Source organism: Tinamus guttatus, unplaced genomic scaffold, assembly GCF_059628265.1.
Source record: "Tinamus guttatus ecotype Peru unplaced genomic scaffold, ASM5962826v1 Tinamus_guttatus_pri_ptg000264l, whole genome shotgun sequence".
NCBI lineage: Eukaryota > Metazoa > Chordata > Aves > Tinamiformes > Tinamidae > Tinamus > Tinamus guttatus.
The window spans coordinates 723,037-741,059 of record NW_028288798.1 but is presented as its reverse complement, the minus strand read 5'-3'; the positions used below and the strand labels follow the sequence as shown (position 1 = coordinate 741,059).

General features: G+C 44.0%; 1 protein-coding gene and 1 long non-coding RNA gene across 3 annotated transcripts in view; one reads left to right on the top strand and one right to left on the bottom strand.

Moving 5' to 3' along the window:
- Positions 1-2,201, bottom strand: part of SNX9 (sorting nexin 9) — a 52,452-nt gene extending 50,251 nt beyond the window's left edge. For both annotated transcript variants that reach the window (XM_088527211.1, XM_088527212.1), the window contains exon 1: positions 2,154-2,201. In XM_088527211.1, the coding sequence (XP_088383337.1) occupies positions 2,154-2,165 (12 nt within the window). In that variant the 5' untranslated portion in view covers positions 2,166-2,201. The remainder of the gene's footprint in view (positions 1-2,153) is intronic.
- LOC148594267 (uncharacterized) overlaps positions 1-18,023 on the top strand; it is a 507,147-nt gene that overhangs the window by 302,196 nt on the left and 186,928 nt on the right. The gene's annotated exons all lie outside the window — the stretch shown is intronic.

The window sequence follows — 18,023 nt, the reverse complement described above, 5'->3', positions numbered from 1 at the left end:
CCATGCGTGTTAAGTCCAAATGCCACCAAAGTCTGAGAAATTCACCCCAGGGCTCTGTCACCCTCACAGGAAGAAGTTCTTCCTCACATGGAGATGGATCTTCCCGTGTTTTAATTTATACCCATTACCTCTTGTCCTATCACTGGCCGCCACCGAGAAGAGTTTGGGCCCATCTTCCCTACATTCACCCCTCAGGTACTTATACATATTGGTCAGATGGCTCCTTTGCTGAAGGGATCCTGCAGAAGAAATGGCAGCTCCTGCTTTCACACAGAAGGGTAAGTGGCACAAAGTGGCAGAAACCAGGTCATCTTGTCATCTATTCTGAAACATTTTTTACCCTTTATATAGACCGTCCATCTTTGTTCACTAAGCACTTTTGGCATGGCTAGGCTCGAACACACCACAGTTTAGCTTTGCTAACATTTTATGTACAGCTCTAATACACTGCTCCAATACACTACACTAATCTATTTTGGAAAGAGAGGAAGTAGAAGGTGGGAAGTTTGTTTATAACTTAAACAACAAATCTGAGTTTTCAAATGCAATAGCGACTGCTCAGTTGGCAGAGTTCCTAAACACTGTAGATTGAACACAGTCACTCCCTTGTACTGCCCAGAAAAAAAAATACATATATATATACACACACACACACACACATAAATACCTCCTTTTTTATAGCTCCCATTAGAAAAAGTTTAACCAGTTAAACCCCAGAATAGTGTAAGTAGCAGAAAAGGCCATGCCTCCCAGGGGGAAACCAACAGAAAATAAGGTCAGCCTCTGCTCTGAGTTATCAATATATCAAAACGAAATAAGAAGGTCTTCACTGCAGGTCTTCACCGAGTATCACTTCCTTATGTTAGCCTTCAAGCTAAACCATCATAACTCAGAGTGCAGCAGAAAAAAAAAATACTCAAATGCTTTCATCTTTCTCACCTACCTTCAGTAAAGTTCTGGTTAGTAAGTTAGAAACCACATACCCATCATTCTGAGGCCACAGTTACTCCAAAGATTATTTCAAGAAAAAAAATAAAAAACAACCCCAAGTTTCCAAATGTCCAAACACATGAGTCCCTGCACTAGCTGCAGAATAAACAGAGTTCTGCATACTGTCAAGATTAGACAAAAAAAAAAAAATCCAAATGCAGAGCAGATAACATGCATTAGTTCTATACATGTGCGTAGCAGTATGCAATCCATTTTTTTCTTACTGCTGCACCAGTTAAATGTGTTTACATATTATTCACACAGGCACCTTGCAGCTCTGTGGAAAAAGCCAATATGAAAACCGAATCCATTAACAGCAGTTGAAAGCCTGAGCAGCCAGGAACAAAAAATTCGTTAGGATAACACCTCTTAAAGTGCCTCAATGGTTTTGAAGCCTAACCCCCTTTTCCTTGCACTTCTGAAGGCGATACTAGAGCACGAATAACCACCTCCTTCAAGGGCTCCTGAGACGGCCGCTTATGTGCCAGGTCCCGCATATCCCACACGCGGGTTTCTCCACTTCGGAGACGCCCGCTCCCAGCAAGGGCCGTGCCGCACGCGGCCCGTGCGGGCAAGGGCAGCTCCGTAACCACGGGCCGAGCCCGCGAACGGGACAAGCCCAAGGCCCCGCTCCGCGTGCCGGCCTCGTCCCTGGGCAGCCCGGGCCAGGCCGCCCGCGCCACGGGCCGCGCAAACAGACACCGCGGGTGCGGAGAGGCCAGTCCCTGCCGGGACGGGCTAACTTTGACGGCTGCCTTAACTGCTGGAGAACAGGGAGGAAAGAAAAAAAAAAAAAAAAAAAAAAAAAAAAAAACTCCAGTTCCTACGCTTCTCCCCCCGCCTCTTTTTAAACAGACCCCGTTATTAACTGGTCGCACGCTGCCGGCGCGGGGCTCCCGCGGGGGAGAACCCGCCCGCAGCCGCCTCTTGGCCGGGGGCACCTGCGCGGGCACCGCCTCGGGCCTCCCCTTCAGCCGCCCAGAGGGGGCCGGGGGGTCCCGCCTCCCAGCCCGGGCCCCGCGGGCGGCCCTGGCCGGGCCAGGCCGCCGCCGCTCGCCCCTCGGCGGGGCGGAAGCGGGGCCGGGCGCCGCTCTGCCCTCGCCGGCCCCGGTGCCGCTGCGCTGCCCCCGCGCCCCTCGGCGGGGCCTGGCCGCGCCGCTCACCTTGGTGGCCATGGCGCCGCCGCCGCGCTGCGCTGCGGGCCCGGCCGCCGCCGCTCTGGCCTCCCCGCCCCGCCGCGGCCGCTCGCTCGCTCGGCCCGCCCGCCGCTGCGCAGCGCAGCCGGCGGCTCCTCCTCGGCGCCGCCGCCTCGGGCCGCTGGGCGGCTCCGCTGCCAGCCGCGGGCCGCGCGGGGGCGGCCGCCGGGGCCGCCCGCCGAGCCCCCTGCCCGCCCCCCGGCGCCGCCACCTCCCCCCGGCCCTGCCGCCGCAGCCGCGGCCCCTCGGCGTTTTCCTGCCGCGTTTCGCTCTCCTCCCAGGCACCGTTTGCCCTCAGACGGAGCTCCCGGCGCCCGCACGACCCCCCGCGCGGCTGGGGTGCTGCTCCCGGGCGCCTGGCCCCGGCCTTTGCCCACGTGCCCCGCCGAAAATCGGCGTTTTCCCTATGTGCCTGCAGTAGGGGCCAGCGGAAAGTGGATATTTCTCGGTACTTTCGAACAGTGATTTCTGAGCACCTGCTCATCAATAAAAAAAAAAAAAACATAGTTTTTGCTCATCCGCACTGCCTCTGCACTGTTGGAGATGTGCTGCACCCGCAGCCATGTGCTGCAGCAGGGCCCGCTTGTACAGTAGCTATTAACAGTACAAAATCACACCGAGAAGACAGTCGGAAAACAATCATGCCACAAAAAAACAGCGGTGTTACACCCCCACACACCTCCCTCCTGGCGGGAGGCTAAAATGTGGCAGGGAGGGGAAAACCCAGCAGCAGCGCTCGAAAAAGCTACGTGTGCTGTTTGCAAATACAATTTCTTGTGCCTGCGTACACGTATAGTTTTCGATTTGGATCAGCAGATGCTTGATTTCTGCAGAAGGAACTAAATAGCGTAACTGTCCGGGCTGCCAAGGAGATTCCTGAAAAGCAGGAGTGCTCCTGTGAAGTTGCATGACTCTTTATAGCCATTTATCCTTGTCCATAGAAATCAGAAGCTTTCAGAAATCAAGAGCTTTGCTCTTGGTATAATTTCCCACTGAGACAACTTTATCAAAAGCAAAAAAAAAAAAAAAAAAAAAAAAAGATCCACATTTCTAAAAAGCTGGAAAAAGGTTTTCTTTTAGGTAGGACAAGTGAAATTGCTTCTGTGGAGAATGAGGATGGGGAACTAAGAGGAATTCAGCTGCCTGGGAGCCATTACTTTTCAAGCAGTTGAACTGATTAATTTCAGAAGTTTTTGACCCCATGAATTCAGTTTTTGACTTCTTCAGAATTCAGCTAAATATGTGTGATGGTTCCAGATTTCTATTCTTTGTAACAGCAATATATGAAGTGAAAGCTTTGTATGTGACCTATGAACGGCCTCTTACGATGCTGCATTTAACTTGAGGCATTCTATTACAGATTGGTTTTACTGTCTGGCCCCTCCTAAACTCACCTTTCATCCGTTTTTATTCACCCTTTCTGAGTAAAACTCTCTGAACACCTCTTTTTTGTGCATGTTAATGGAGCCTGTCCTCCTTTTTTCCTCACAATCTTTCCAGCATTGCACATTTTGAACTTGGGCACACATTCGGCGTGGGCCGACTTAGGACATTCAGCGCCTTCGGTGCAGGTTAGGTGGAGATGGTCCCCCCTCCATCTCCATATGGCGTGGGAGAAGAGCCTTGCAAAAGGCTGGACTGAGCAGCAGGAAGAGATGGAAGAAAAGGTTATTTCAAAGCATGGGTATAAAAGAGCCTGTTTCTCTCTAAATCCACGGGAAGTAGGGAATCTAAATTCGCAGAGAATTTATCCATAGTTGGAAAGAAATATTGTGCACTGCAAATATTTTTGTCACTGGCACTGTCAGAGCCAAAAAGAGGGGAGTTGCAGGAAAACTTGCTTATGTCTGTTTGGATTCCTGCCTTCTTCAGAGTTTCAGCTTTGGGGGTAGATGTCCTAGAGACAGGCACCATGTACACATAACCTCTGTGTAAAGAAACCGTAGCTATGCCCATCCTGCTAGAAAGGAAGAAGGCCTGGGACTCATTTCTGTCCCTAAGGCCACTGGGCAGCATCTGCCTCTTGTCTGCGCTGCCTTGGCTTAGCTCCCTGCATGGCAAATTTCCCTGGCGTACAGGTAGAGGCCTTAAGGCCGAGCTAGTTAACGATTAAGTGATGTGGACACCCGGGGATGCTGTGCGCAAGGTTGCCCGCTGGCCCTCTCCCCCGCAAGCCGACCGGGCCTGCTGCACACGCTGGGTACGGAGCCGTCCTCACGCCCCAGCACAACAGTTCGTACCTGGAGGAACCTTTAACCGTATAAAAAGTGAGTGAGGTGTGTGGAACCAAGGGGCCTCGTGGCGTCTTGTGCAGGGGTTGCCAGCTGATAGGTGTGCGAAGCACCCTGCGTACGCTCACCGTGTTTTGGGATGTTCTTTATAGTGCGCGGGTGGCTTTTGCATGAGCTCGAGTCTGTGTCGTTCATCTCCTGTGGTCAGAACAAGCGCCAGAAAAGGTTCAACCCACAGCTGCCAGGCAGGAGGCTTTAACAGAGCATTGTGTGCCTGTCTGAGGAAAAGGAACCAAGTCACGGTTTATTTGGGCCTGTCTATGTGCTTAAAAGCTCCAGTTTACAGTCTTCTTATGTGAGTTTCTCCTAAAAATGTCTTGCTTAACACATCTTTGGGTGGGAGGGGGGTGGGGGACGATGAAGGAAATATTAGTATCTCTTTCAGGATGAAAGAATGTTCTGGTGAAATTATTTTGATGGTTTCTTGCAAATTCTATTTGCAATTAATTGCTGTTAGTTCTTGCATCTACAAAGATGCAGAATCTCAGGTATCACTTTGGATGCCAAAACAGTTGGATGCCATATTTCTTCTTAGCTGAGAGCTTTATTATTGCCTGGCATTAAGGGCTAAATACCAATGAATTGCAAATGAAACTCACCTAAAATTTCTTCCTTTTTTTTTTTTTTTTTCTAAATTAGTTAATACTCTGCTAACAACCTGAGGCCCTTAAGGGCAGATTTTTTAGCTTTAGACTCATAAGAAATCTCTCATACTTGCTCACATACTTAAGTATTTTGTTAGGCTGGAAGCAGCATGCTCTGTACGTGGCTTTCCAGCTCCCAGACACAGCTGGCTCTTTATTCACTTTGTGCTAAAACTCCAATGGATGCCTTTTAATTAAAACCTGAAGAAAATCAAGATCAGAAAACTCCTTACTTCATGCATGAGTTACACTTTTTTAGTGTTCTCTCTGTAGGTTTCTAGCGAATACCTATTTTTGCAGTTAACTTGTCTGCAGTAATTTCCAGGAACAGTAGCCTCAGTAGAACTCAGTGAGAAGCGATCTGTTCCAGAGAAAGGGCTGTCTAACCAAAGGAAAAGTGCCTGTCAACAGCGCTCTGCATTTTTTTTGGTTAAGGATGGACTCTGGGAAAGTATTTGGAGGACATTCCCCAAATACTGTTCTCTGCTGGGCAAAGCCTGCCTGTAACTTCAGGATCACAGAAAGTCAGTGTTCCTACATATGCTGACTTATGCAAGCTTGCTAGGAGATGATAAAGAAAGAAAAATAAAGTGGGTTATTCAGATAACATTCAAGCTGAAAAAAAAGTTGCGAGAAGAACTTTCCTGCAAGGATTGCAGGGTCCTCAGCTGCTGCCCTCCAGCACTTGGTGGGGTGATCTGCTCTTGAGCTCTCACACACGCACAGAGGGGACCCCAAAAATGGAGGGGGCTCTGAGGAAATTGCTGTAGCTCCAGAGGGACCATTTGGGATGATTTCTTTATCTTCAGTGAAATAAATGGCAACAACTTTGCAAATGGAGTGGTGTTTCGAACACATGTAATCCCAAAGTCTTTAAGGAAATGTGCTGAGAATATATCTTCCTACTTCTTTATTTTCAAATGTATTTTATGAAGTGAAAAACATGATTGAGACAGTTGAGGGCTATTGAGGTAAGGTAGGATATGTGCTAAAAATTATGCAATAGCATCAGTTCCACATTGCATATTTTTACCTCAAGTATGAAAAAAAAAATACTAAGGTTGTGTAACTCCACACTGCTGATTGATCAGGAAAGGCTAGCAGTGACCAGGGAGTCATTACAAAATTGGTTCAAACTTTTCTTATGCCACTTTTCAGTCACTATGATTAGTCATCAAGATGTCCTATACACCTCTTGTTTTCAAAAACAGCAGACATCTCAAATTTTCAAAGCCTTTAATAATTATTTAACTAATAATACATCAAAAATGATGGTAGTGTATGCTACATTTGCAAAATTCATATATACCTCTCTCCTCTCTACTGTCATGTTTGGTTTTCTCACAGCTGACCAGAAAAGTCTATTTTAGAGCTGGGTTAGCACTATTTCTTTGGTGCTTCTGAGAAATTTGCTAAGGAGCAATATAAAATATTACTTCCTTTCATCTCACACCCACAAAATGGACAGAAAACTGTAGGTGTCATCACATCCATGAAACCTAATGTTATTTGCAAAGTAAAAACTGGTCAATCATGTTTGCACTTCTCTCTGTACAATAGGGTGTCATGCGCAAACTCTGCATGAAAAATATATTTAATAAAGCATGTTCTAAGGAAAAATGTGATTCTTTTTCTTTGTTTTTAATTGGAAGTCTTTGTCCCCAAACTCTTGAATCATTTAGTATTTGCATCAAAGCAAGGTTGCCTCTCATTTAGGCAGAACTTTATTTAGCAGCGTAAAATCATGCTCAAGAGATTACAGACGCTCTTAAGTCTGACTCTGTACCTGCTGCCAAATGACATGCAAGACCACTATCAAACTGGTAAGCCAGTCAATCTTGAAATAGTGTAGTATATTAGGTAGAGATTTCCCTAGACCTTAAAATCTGCTGTAGAAAAAAAAACTGCCGCCAGAATTGCAGCCAAATCCTCTGAGTTTTTCATGCCCAGATATTTGTCTCCGAATAAGCCATTATAAGAAAAACTGTGCTTACCATGTGTTTGCTTTTGCCTTAAAGTCTTTGTCTCCTTAGAGCACATGATCAAATGCCATTATTGCTTATCTGAGCTCTGGCATGCTATATGGCCATTTCTCCAAGTAAGTTCCAATCTGGCATAGTTATATTTTTGATAAATACACAGCTAAGATGTGAAAATACTGTTCGTACTTTCTTTTTGCAAAGTGCTATGGGGTTGTATGTATTTTTTTACACATTGCTGTGAAGCCCATGGTTTTCAATCATGCTGGACTTTCTGCACTTAATTTTCTCTTTAAAAATAGAAAGCAAGAAAAACAAAGCAAAACAAAACCTTGCCGAGCAATGAAAACATGTGAACAAGCTACAGAGAAAAAAAGTGTGGGTGTTCTAGAGACAAAATTTTGTTGCAGTATGCTTTTGGACATGGCCAATTTTGAAAAGCATTATTTTTCCCTTTTTTTTTTTTTTAAATGGAGCTGATTCTTTCTTTATAGAGCTATTCTTTCTTCAGATAATCTCAGTAGTGTGTTGTATAGAATCTTCTTTTTTCCCTTTCGTCCCTGTAAATGTAACAAATGTTTGGACCAGTTCTGTAACTTACTCTTCTTCTGTGTTCATAGCAGAATAATCAGTAACAGCCTGAGATCAGAAAGCAATGAAATAAAAATCATAGCTTCTTCTGCAAGGAACAAAATAGACTTCCTGAAACATCAAACACTAATGTCATTCTTACTGCCTTCCCTTTTCACATCCCCTTCTGGCCTGACCCCAAAGGACTTTCATGGCCTATACACGGATCGACAGTTTATTATATATGCTTTTATCTGACCTAGGATACATGTGCATGCATATGTATCATACACTTTAGATGCTTTTCATTTGGATTTTATGGTAATATTTTATACTCACTTAGGTTTCGTTACAATGACTGAGATGTCAGCAGGTTTTGAGCTTAGCTTTTCTGAAAGATTAATACATCTAAGCAAAAAGTGCATTAAAGGGCATGCCAATTTCCCCACGTTAAATGCGTCGCTTCAGCTTTGCTCTTTGCTAGCTTTAGCAAAAGTCACTCACCACTAGAACTGCTGCGCCTCACCGCTCCGGACTCTTGGGGGTTATTTCCTTGCCTAGGGCTTATTGCCACGTTTTCCTGGGCTGCGGGAGGCCCGGCCAGCTGGAGGCTCTGGGGACCACGACCTCAACAAGCAGAGCAACAGAAGAGGAGCACGGGCCACTGTGCACATCAAGTAACTGCACGTGTGGCTCTGTGACAAAGTCATGCTAACCTTAAGAAGCTAAGGGTTGCAGCACTAAGGGTGTAACTATTCTCTGCAGACTCATTTGCAGTCATAAGCCCGATGGCTAGGAGAACCGGTACCCACGCAGTTTTTGCTGCACTATTTCACAGACAGTCATCCTCACTGAGTGTCTGACCTGGTGAAAAGGAACTTTATAAAAGGCTCCAGAACTCCATTAAAGACTAGATCCCACCTGCCCTGGTTTCTACGACTTTACGTAAGGAAGCAGAGGAATTCATTTAGTTTTGTCAGTGCAGCATCAGGCTGGAGCTTCCCAGGGGAGCCTAATGAAATCAGGTACAGGAAGCTCACGGGTCCTTTGCTATATATTCCTTTGACATCAAAATTAACAACAGCACATTAGGCATCAGATGCGTGTGAGGCACTCTTTGCACCATGACAGGGATCATGCAAAGCAACAGACTTTGTAGATAAATGTTGTTTGTCATGGGTGTATAATTTCTATTGTAAGTAAACTAACTTGGTGCTCTCCATTATAAAAATAAGAATCATCATTTTACCAACCTGACAAAGATGGATCTTGAATGTGTTTTACTCATACTTGTTTGTTTTCCAGCATTCCAATGTGCAGCACTCACACTTTTTTTTTCTTTTTTTTTTTTTCCCCATAACACAGACAGATATTTTGGAGCAATATGATTCTGAGTTTTCAAAATACTTGTGTCTTTCCAGTTCTGAGAGACTTATTACTTCACTGCATTTTTTGGTGTTTTCATCATGACAGTTCGGGGGATTTCAGGGGCTCCAGCTGACAGTGTTTCCATACAGAAGAAGTCGGTTATTGTGGCACGGACCATAGGTCCATAGGTCTGAACCAGGCTTTAGCGTCCCTTACCCTTAAATCCTGCTTTGAGCCACTGCTTCCTTTAAGAAAAAAAAAAAATCAAAGAAATTACTTCAGAGAAAGAAATTCATGATCAGCAGATTCATGGGCTTATCTTTACACACAGCTCAAGACGATGAGAACTGCTCCAAACAAATGCAGACTAACATTAAATTTCAGGAGCCTGTGTTCATATATACTTTTCCTGGGTTAAAGTGGCCTGAACTCAGAAGAATTTTGAAGCTTCTCTCCAGTGCACACATATTTATCTTTCATGTCAATACAGGTCAGATCTCCAATGCATAGGCTGTCCTACAGCACAGAAAAACCTTCCCATAAGAAAATTCTATAATACAAAACTTCAGTGTATTTGAAGTAAAATAAAAACTTAATGATTTTCATCTTACTACACTAGATATTCGCTATTTTTATAGTTTTGCCTGTCTTGTGGATGGAGCTTGAAATCTTGAGGTGCCTCTTAATCCTACTTTTTGTGCACTACCCTTGTAAGTTATAGCACATAAATAACATGCTAGCCTAATAAAGAGATAATATTGTACAGCGGAAGAAAAAGTAATGCCTGTGGCTAGATGCTGAGCTCCAAATATGCTTTTTAGGCTGCATTGCTGCCAGCTGTGGGCAGGTCAGAAAATGTTAAATATTTATGAAATTGTTTATAACCACTGCCTCATACTTGGGTTTGCAATACAGTGTACTTTTTGGTTGCAGGGCACATGATAATTCATTATCAGGAGTATTAAATTAGTAGTTGAGTGTTCTGAGACACCTTATAGAAATAGGTGTACAATCCTTTTGAAAAGGGATTATTGCTAGCAAGACCATCAAGTCTGCTCAAGCAGCTTTCTTAGCAGCTCTGCAATAAAAATGATGCCCTAGGGATTTAAGAGCTCTGTATCTTTCTGCATGTGAGTATCAAAATATTCAAAACTACTTGACAGTTCTTTTCTTCAAACAGCTCTATCAGTTTTGTAAGGCCAGAGGTCCCAAAAAAATCTGCAAATATTTCCTGGAAATCTGACCCTCACACTGCAGTAAAAAGCAGACAGAGGTGAGTAGATTTTGCAGTTCCTTTTTCCAGAGGACAAATTTTCTTATTTTTTGGTAGGTATTTAAGTCTGAAACTTATGCGAAGGAAGAGCATTAAATGTACCCTGTAAACCAAGACTTCCCCTTTAAGCTTGCAGAATATTCTTGTCTAAAGTTTTTGAACTTAAGGGGGACATAACAGATGCAGTACTCAGTCATGTGCCTTGTTTGTGGTTAGCCACACAAAGCCAACTTTTTTGATGCTAAGCTTTACTTTTTTTTTTTTTGAAAGAAAGACTAAACACAGCTGCTCTTGACATCAAAATAGTCACTGAAGAAATAAAATAGAAATGTGTTATATTTTCCAACTGATAGATGGAATTTAGAGCCCACTGCAGTGAGTTTACTGGAAAAGGACCTCCTGTGCTACAAAATACCTTGTTTATCTTTCTTGAGTCCCGCATGTGCATTTTGTACCTTATCACCTCATTCTGTTTGCCTATGGGAATGGTTTTACCTAAAAAGAGTTTTTTAATAGAAGCTTATTGTATTTTGCTTGCCCTTGCTACTCAGTTCAAGCTTGTGACAAGAATAAAATATATCTGTTATGGACAAAATTGTCCCAGAATTAAACTGAAAGGAGTACTGCAAAGTTATGACAACAAATGAAAGAGGAAATGTGACTGGAATATGACATTTAAAATAATAATAATAATAAAAAACTCAAAACCTTAAACACTGCAGTGAGCTCCAGAACCTGCTAATATTTGTAAATTTGCTTTATGAATTTAATGTGTTTTTCCCAAGTTCTGTGTTCCAGCATAAATATGCAGCTTCACACTTTTTTTCCCCATGCTTGGAACAATACTGTTAGCTGTCTACCTACCTGTGCCCTTTCCAGTGCACTTCTTTGGGACTCCAGGTGCCAGTGTTTTCAATCTGGCATCCATGCAGGGAGGGCCATGCCCTCGCTGCAGCCAGTGTCCCCAACTGTCCTATGCAGCTGTGACACAGAGAAAACCCAGGCCCAACTCTCATCCTGCTGAACTTTATCTTGACCCCAGCTGGCAACCAGCATTTGCTTTTTTCTCAGGCCAGAGCTGCTCAGAAGCTTCCTTATGTAAGAACACACTTGTAATTGCAGACTGCTAAAGGACGGCTGATTTATGGCCTTAAATTCTCCAGGCTCTCAGTCGTGTGATCTGGGAGAGGATGAGGAACAGGAGGAGAGGAATTCCTGCAAGAAAGTCGTTCGTTCAGAATTAAGAGCTGCTTTTCTGACAATTCAGTTCCTATGTATCCTATGCCAGCAGTGTATCACGCGATACACAGATGTGTTTGCTTTAAGCAAAGGGGACTGCTCCTTCAGCCGGACATTTAGACACTCCTCATTCACTCCCAGGGCGGTGTCTCCAGCCTGTGTAGATGCTGTTATTCTCTGTGCACCGGCTGGAAAGGCCTCCTAGAAACTCCTCCATGGCCAGATCTGCAGCAGCAATCCCTGCTGTCTCTCTCTGCTCCATCAGAAGCCTGTTACACACAGACTTGTATTGGATATTCTGGAATAACTTTCTCTCATTTCCTTTTTTTTTATAAGATGCCAAGTCCTGCTTATGGGTGTTTTGCTTGAAGAGAAATTTTGATTTCTATTATCTTTAATTACAGTGAATGTGAGAAGAGACACTTCAGGCTGTTTTCAGCTGCCTCCTCTGACACTATGTCTTCTGTGGGTATCACATTAACCAATATTATTTGTTTCAAGCATCCTTCCAAAATAACTTACCCCAGGTCTTATCCTTACCAGGTGTCTTCTGGGACTTGAAGACAGTAGGCAGTTCAGAGTAATGGCATTTATTATTTCCCTTACCTATTTAGCAGAGTAAAAAGAAAAAAAGCAGAATCAAGGCCCCTAAAGTATTTCCTTTATCACCATAGATTAGAGTTGCTTTCCAAGCATCAGTCACTGTCTGTACATCATTTATGCCAGGAAATTATTAGATTGCTCTCTGGCTCAGCAGTAGCCTGTGCCAGCTCCTGCCCTCCTGAACATCCCATGGCCATAATTCGAGAACAATGGTCTCACAGACGGTCCCCACCATTGCAGAGGTGAGTTTGCTGGTGAGGATGGGCACTGGGCTGTGCCTGCCATGCCAGCCAGCCTCCCAGCCTGCGGACAGCCCCAAAAACGCTTAGTTTGCTAGGAGAGAAGTAGCCTATACTACCAGCACCAATCTCAATAGCCCAAGCGTAAAGTCCTTAGTTAAACACAGATTGGTAGGAACAGGACTAGGGTGAGAGCCTGGTGGTGAAAGTACAGGAATAACCTTCAGGTTGCACAAGGCACAGAATAAAGATCTTGAGTAGTCACTGAGTTTTGCAAGGAGATACATGAAAACGTTCACATCTTAAACAGCTTCCTATTCAGTTAACTGCATTCTGCTTGCCAAGAAGCCTCTAAATTATGCTAAGTAATTAAAATCCTTCCTTACCTTTTTCCATGACTCTTTTTAATTAGGGAATCATATTGTTGGTTATTTTGGAACACCTGCCTTCTTGCACCAGAAAGATGGCTCTTCTTCAGAGCTGGGAAAAACTAACTCTCCTTAAAGGTGAATGTCTTCATCGCCTTTGGAAGTAGAGTTTCAAAACACACGTTCTTTCACCAATTATGAATTTATTGCCTCAAAATTTCATAACTGCTTTGTTTTTGTGATTATGATGTCGGGAACTTCTATTTTACCGTATATCTTCTCTGATGGATATCCTTCTACCAGTTCCCCACTTGCCCAGCATCTCATTTTCCCAAGTAAACAGTCCCAGTCTTTTCACTTTCCTTACATGATACATGACCTTTGAGTTTTCTAAGGTTATAATAGTTGTTGATTATTCAGCTTCATCACATACCCTAATATCTTGTAACTGGCTTAAATTCAGATCCCATAGCTCTAGCTTTCTTAAGGGAGTGAAGGGAGAACAAAACAAAAATTAGTTGGGCCAGCCCTTGCCTCACTGGTGCCTGTGACAGGGCAAAAGTCTTGGCAGCAGAGATGGGATCTGGTTGTATGTAGAGCAGTAACGAAGGAATAAATGAAATCTGTCTAGCGTGCAATTTTCTGTGCTACTTGACAGATAAATATGTCTATTATGAAGTGGAAAGGGGAACTTAACTGGGTGTTTACTCAGTAGTTGTGACCATAGGGTGGGTGAGTTTTGTAATGAGTGCACAGAAACACACCGAATCCTCCTGACCTGGGTGGAGCTACAACTACCTGGAAGGAAGCTGTAGTGAGGCAGGGGTCCATCTCTTCTCCAAAACAACTACCGATAGGACAAGAGGAAATGGCCTCAAGTTGTGCCAGGGGACGTTCAGGTTAGATATCAGGAAAAAAATCTACATAGGAAGAGTAGTCAAGCATTGGAATAGGCTGCCCAGGGAAGTGGTGGAGTCACTGTCCCTGGCAGTATTCAAGAAACGTGTAGATGAGGCGCTTAGGGACATGGTTTAGCAGGATTGGTGTTGAAGGGCTTACAGTTGGACTCAGTGATCTAGAGGGCTTTTCCAGCCATAATGATTCTATGATAAATTAAAAAAAAAAAAAAAAAAGGAGCTGGACTCAAGGAGGGGCAGGCTGAAGCCTCATGGACCCTCAGATGCTGCTGCCACCGGGAAGAGAGGATGGGAACCCAGCCACGCCCCAGGACTGAAGCAGTGTGACGGGGTTCCTTGAGAGCAAGCCAGGCGTGGGAGTGTTACTGTGCATGTCCTGCGTTCACAGGCGAGTCACACACTGTGGGTGCCTACGTTAAGCCCCTGTTGTTAATCCTGTCACTCACCCCCAAAACCCTGAGCACTAAGGCCAGGTTAGTTAGACATGAAGAGGTAGGCATGAAGCTCCTAGGTTTTAGGATTCTTGGCATTCCAGGCAAGGCTGATCAAATTTATCCACTTTCTAAGCTTTTAAAAGAAAGTATTGAATTTTCCACAGAATGACATTTTTGCGTCTTTCAAATCTGCTTTCTATGAAACAAACATATGCCAGGATTTCAAATGAAAACTCAAAACATTTTTATAACTTATTAAAAAGCCAAGATGAAGAAAATGCCTGTTCTTGACCGGCTATAATCCTAAATTATTCAGAGACAGCTTCAGAAAACTGTCAATCTAGATCACATGCACTCTGGAAAAGGCTACCTCTGGGCTATTCTGCACCTGAATATTCCAGAGAATATTGCAGAATTCTGTTTGGACCTTTGCTTTAATTAGTAAAGTATACCTTTGTCCTTCAAATAATGTCCTAAGTTAGAAGAGTTAAAAAAAAATACTAGCAGCTATGCTTTCATGATAATTCAATTGCTTTTGAATTGCTGTACATTTATTTCCAAACACATACAGTTCAGTAGATAACAGTGCACTTGCCAAAGCCCACATAAAAGCTGGAATATTGTTTTGAAAAGATAATTTCCTTTGTAATAATTTACAAAGAAATAAATTTGTAATAAATTACAAAAGAATGCTAATTGTCACATTGTCGCATTTGGATTACAAAGCTTCATTTGGTCAAACTAACACATGAAATAACTTAAAACAGCTTTCAGTCATTTCTTTGCTGATGTGAGCTTTGAGACCTGCATAATTGAGTAATGAAATATGAAAAGCTGATGTATAATTGGTTTCAACCAAGACAACTTTCCTGAATTTGTAGAGCAGATTTTTAGAAGTTGCTGCATTTTCTTTTTTGGATAAGTTTTTTAGAATAGCATTAAACTCTGATAAATCAACAACGGTATCTCTGACATAGGCATGGATTTCTTTTTTTTCGGAAAATTTCTCTGCTTAACACATTTTGAGGACTTTTCAGCTTCAAATCTCTTAAATAAGGCAAGAAATGTTCCCTAATACTCTTTAAAAATGCATTCTTAGCTGAAACCTTTAAATGCGTGAATAATGCTTCTGGATTTACATTTTCAAAAGCTATTCCACTGATAGAACAGAGATGAAAAATTAATATGGAAAGCAGCTATAAGGGAGAGTAATACTCAGCGTATATAATACACAATATACAGTGTAGAGAAATAAACGGGAAAAACATGCTTAGCAAAATGAGGAGGAAGTTGTAGGTCAGAAATTAGCAGGTGATACATATTTTGGTTAACAGAATGATAAATTCTAGCCTAATGAGGAAGGGAAAAAATATTGATTCTTTTGTATAAAATGTAATATTGTATCTTAAACGATGTACTTACATTCCTGTAGCATAGCAAGCATTTCCTTTTACATGTAGTACAAAACAAGATGGCATGGGAGCTGAGATTTCAGAAGATTGGAAGGAAAATTGTATAATGTCAATTTTAAACAGAGGGAAAAGAGGGGAAAGCAGCTAACTGTAGTCTTTTCAGGACTAGGAAACCATTTGGAAGTGTCCTGGGCCCTTGGGAGAGACTGGGAAGTGAGTGAGCTGTCAGGCTGGGTTGGCAGCAAAGTGGTCCCAGTAGACAAAGAGCATATGTGACTAGACCGGGAAACGAGGTCATATCTAAAAGCAAGCTAGTGTAGAGACAAAGACTGATCCTAATCTCTTAGATATGTTAAACCTGTTTTAAGTAGCATTTATGGCTGGTTTGTTTGGGGGTGGAGGGTGTTAAGCACACAGTAGCCCACATTTTTTAAATATGACCTGTTTTCCTAATCTGGCCTGGGACAAAAATGACTTTCTTTTTTTCTTTTTCAAAGAGAAACAGCAACAAAAAAACCTATCAGCCAAAATAGTAATTGAAGTGGGAAACAGATGCGTCCTGAATGAATTTCACTCAAGCTTTTTAGTAACATATTAATTGAGGAACTTTAGAAACATGGTAATAATGCTTGCTCAGAGGGAGAAGTTCTGTAGGAGGCAAAACTGCGGTGGCACAGTGTTGGAGAAAAATAACTAGATCTTGACCCAGAGTTTTTCACAGCCCATAGGAAGTCTGTCCTGGGCTTCGGGGAGAAGCTTGTTGGAGATGCAGAGCATCATGACACAGGAGGGCCCCTAACTGCTTTATCCTGGCAGGCCACTACCTTTCTGCTGTATCTTACCTTGCAGGCACCTAAGCTATTTTAGGTTACTCCAGTCAACAAGGAAGTTAAATAATACAATTTCCTATTAGTTAATTCGGGTGTAGAGAAGGTACACATAAGATAGTGTAATATTTGCGCATGCTGGTGATCAATCACTTGCATGTCCAGGCCCACAGCAGGCAGTGGGGCTGCTCATGGATTTTAATTGCTCCTCAGCATGAGCAAGGGTGTTAGTGCTCAGCTGAGCTGCCCAGATGACAAGGTCATGCAGAAGGCATGTGGCAGAGCCAGCTGTAGAACGAGTCGCTCAGCTGCTCTCCATCATCTGGGAGAGGTCATGGAGAGCGGGGGAGGTGCTGGAGGAATGGAAGAAGCAACATCCCTGGAAAGGTGATGGAGCAGCTCATCCTACTGACCATCTCTAGGCACGTGAAGGAAAAGAAGATGATCAGGAGTAGTCAGCATGGATTCACCAAGAAGTCATGTTTGACTAACCTGATAGCCTTCTATGATGGGATGACTGGCAGGATGGATGAGGTGAGACCAGTGGATGTGATGGCTTCATCAAGGCTTCTTTGACAATCTCTCCCATAACATCTTCATGGGGAAGCTCTGGAAGTGTGGATTGGACAAGTAGGCAGTGCGGTGGATTGAGAACTGTCTGCATGGCAGAGCTCAGAAGGTCGTGATAAATGGGGCTGAGTCTAGTTGTGGCCAGTGATGTCCCACAGGGTGACCCAGTGGGCCCGGTGCTGTTCAACTTGTTCATCAATGACTTGGACAAGGGGACAGAGCGCACCCTGGGCAAGGTTGCAGTGATACCAAACTTGGTGGAGTGGCCGACACTCCTGAGGGCTGTGCTGCCATTGAGAGGGGGCCTGGGCAGGTTGGAGAGTTGGGCAGAGAGGAACCTCACAAGGTTCAACAAGGACAAGTGCAGGGTCCTGTACCTGGGGAGCAGTAACCTCAGACACCAGTACAGACTAGGGGTTGTCCTGCTGGAAAACAGCTCCCCAGAAAGGAATTTGGGAGTCCTGGTTGACAAGAAGTTAACCATGAGTCAGCAGTGTGCCCTCATGGCCACGAAGATCCATGGGATCCTGGCCTGCATCAGGAGAAGTGTTGCCAGCAGGTCGAGGGAGGTGATCCTCCCCCTCTCCTCAGCTCTGGTGAGGCCGCACCTAGAGTACTGTGTGCAGTTCTGGAATCCCCAGTACAAGAGGGACATGGAGCTTCTACAGAGGGTCCAGGATAGAGCGGCAAAGATAATTAAGGGACTGGAGCATCTATCCTATGAGGATAGTGAGCTGGGCCTGTTTAGCCTAGAGAACAGAAGACTGAGAGGAATCTGATCAATGTGTATAAGTACCTGAGGGGTGAATGTAGGGAGGATGGGGCCAAACTCTTCTCAGTGGTGTTCAGTGACAGGACAAGGGGTAATGGGTACAAGTTGAAACACAGGAGGTTCCATCTCCTGTGTTTTTAACTTCGGTTGTGGAGAAGTTCTCCACAGAACTTCTTTCCTGTGAGGGTGACAGAGCCCTAGAACAGGCTGCCCAGAGAGGTTGTGGAGTCTCCTTCTTTGAAGATCTTCCAAATCCGCCTGGATGCAACCTGTGCCACGTGCTCTAGGGGTCCATGCTTGAGCAGGAGCGCTTGAATAGATGATCTCTGAA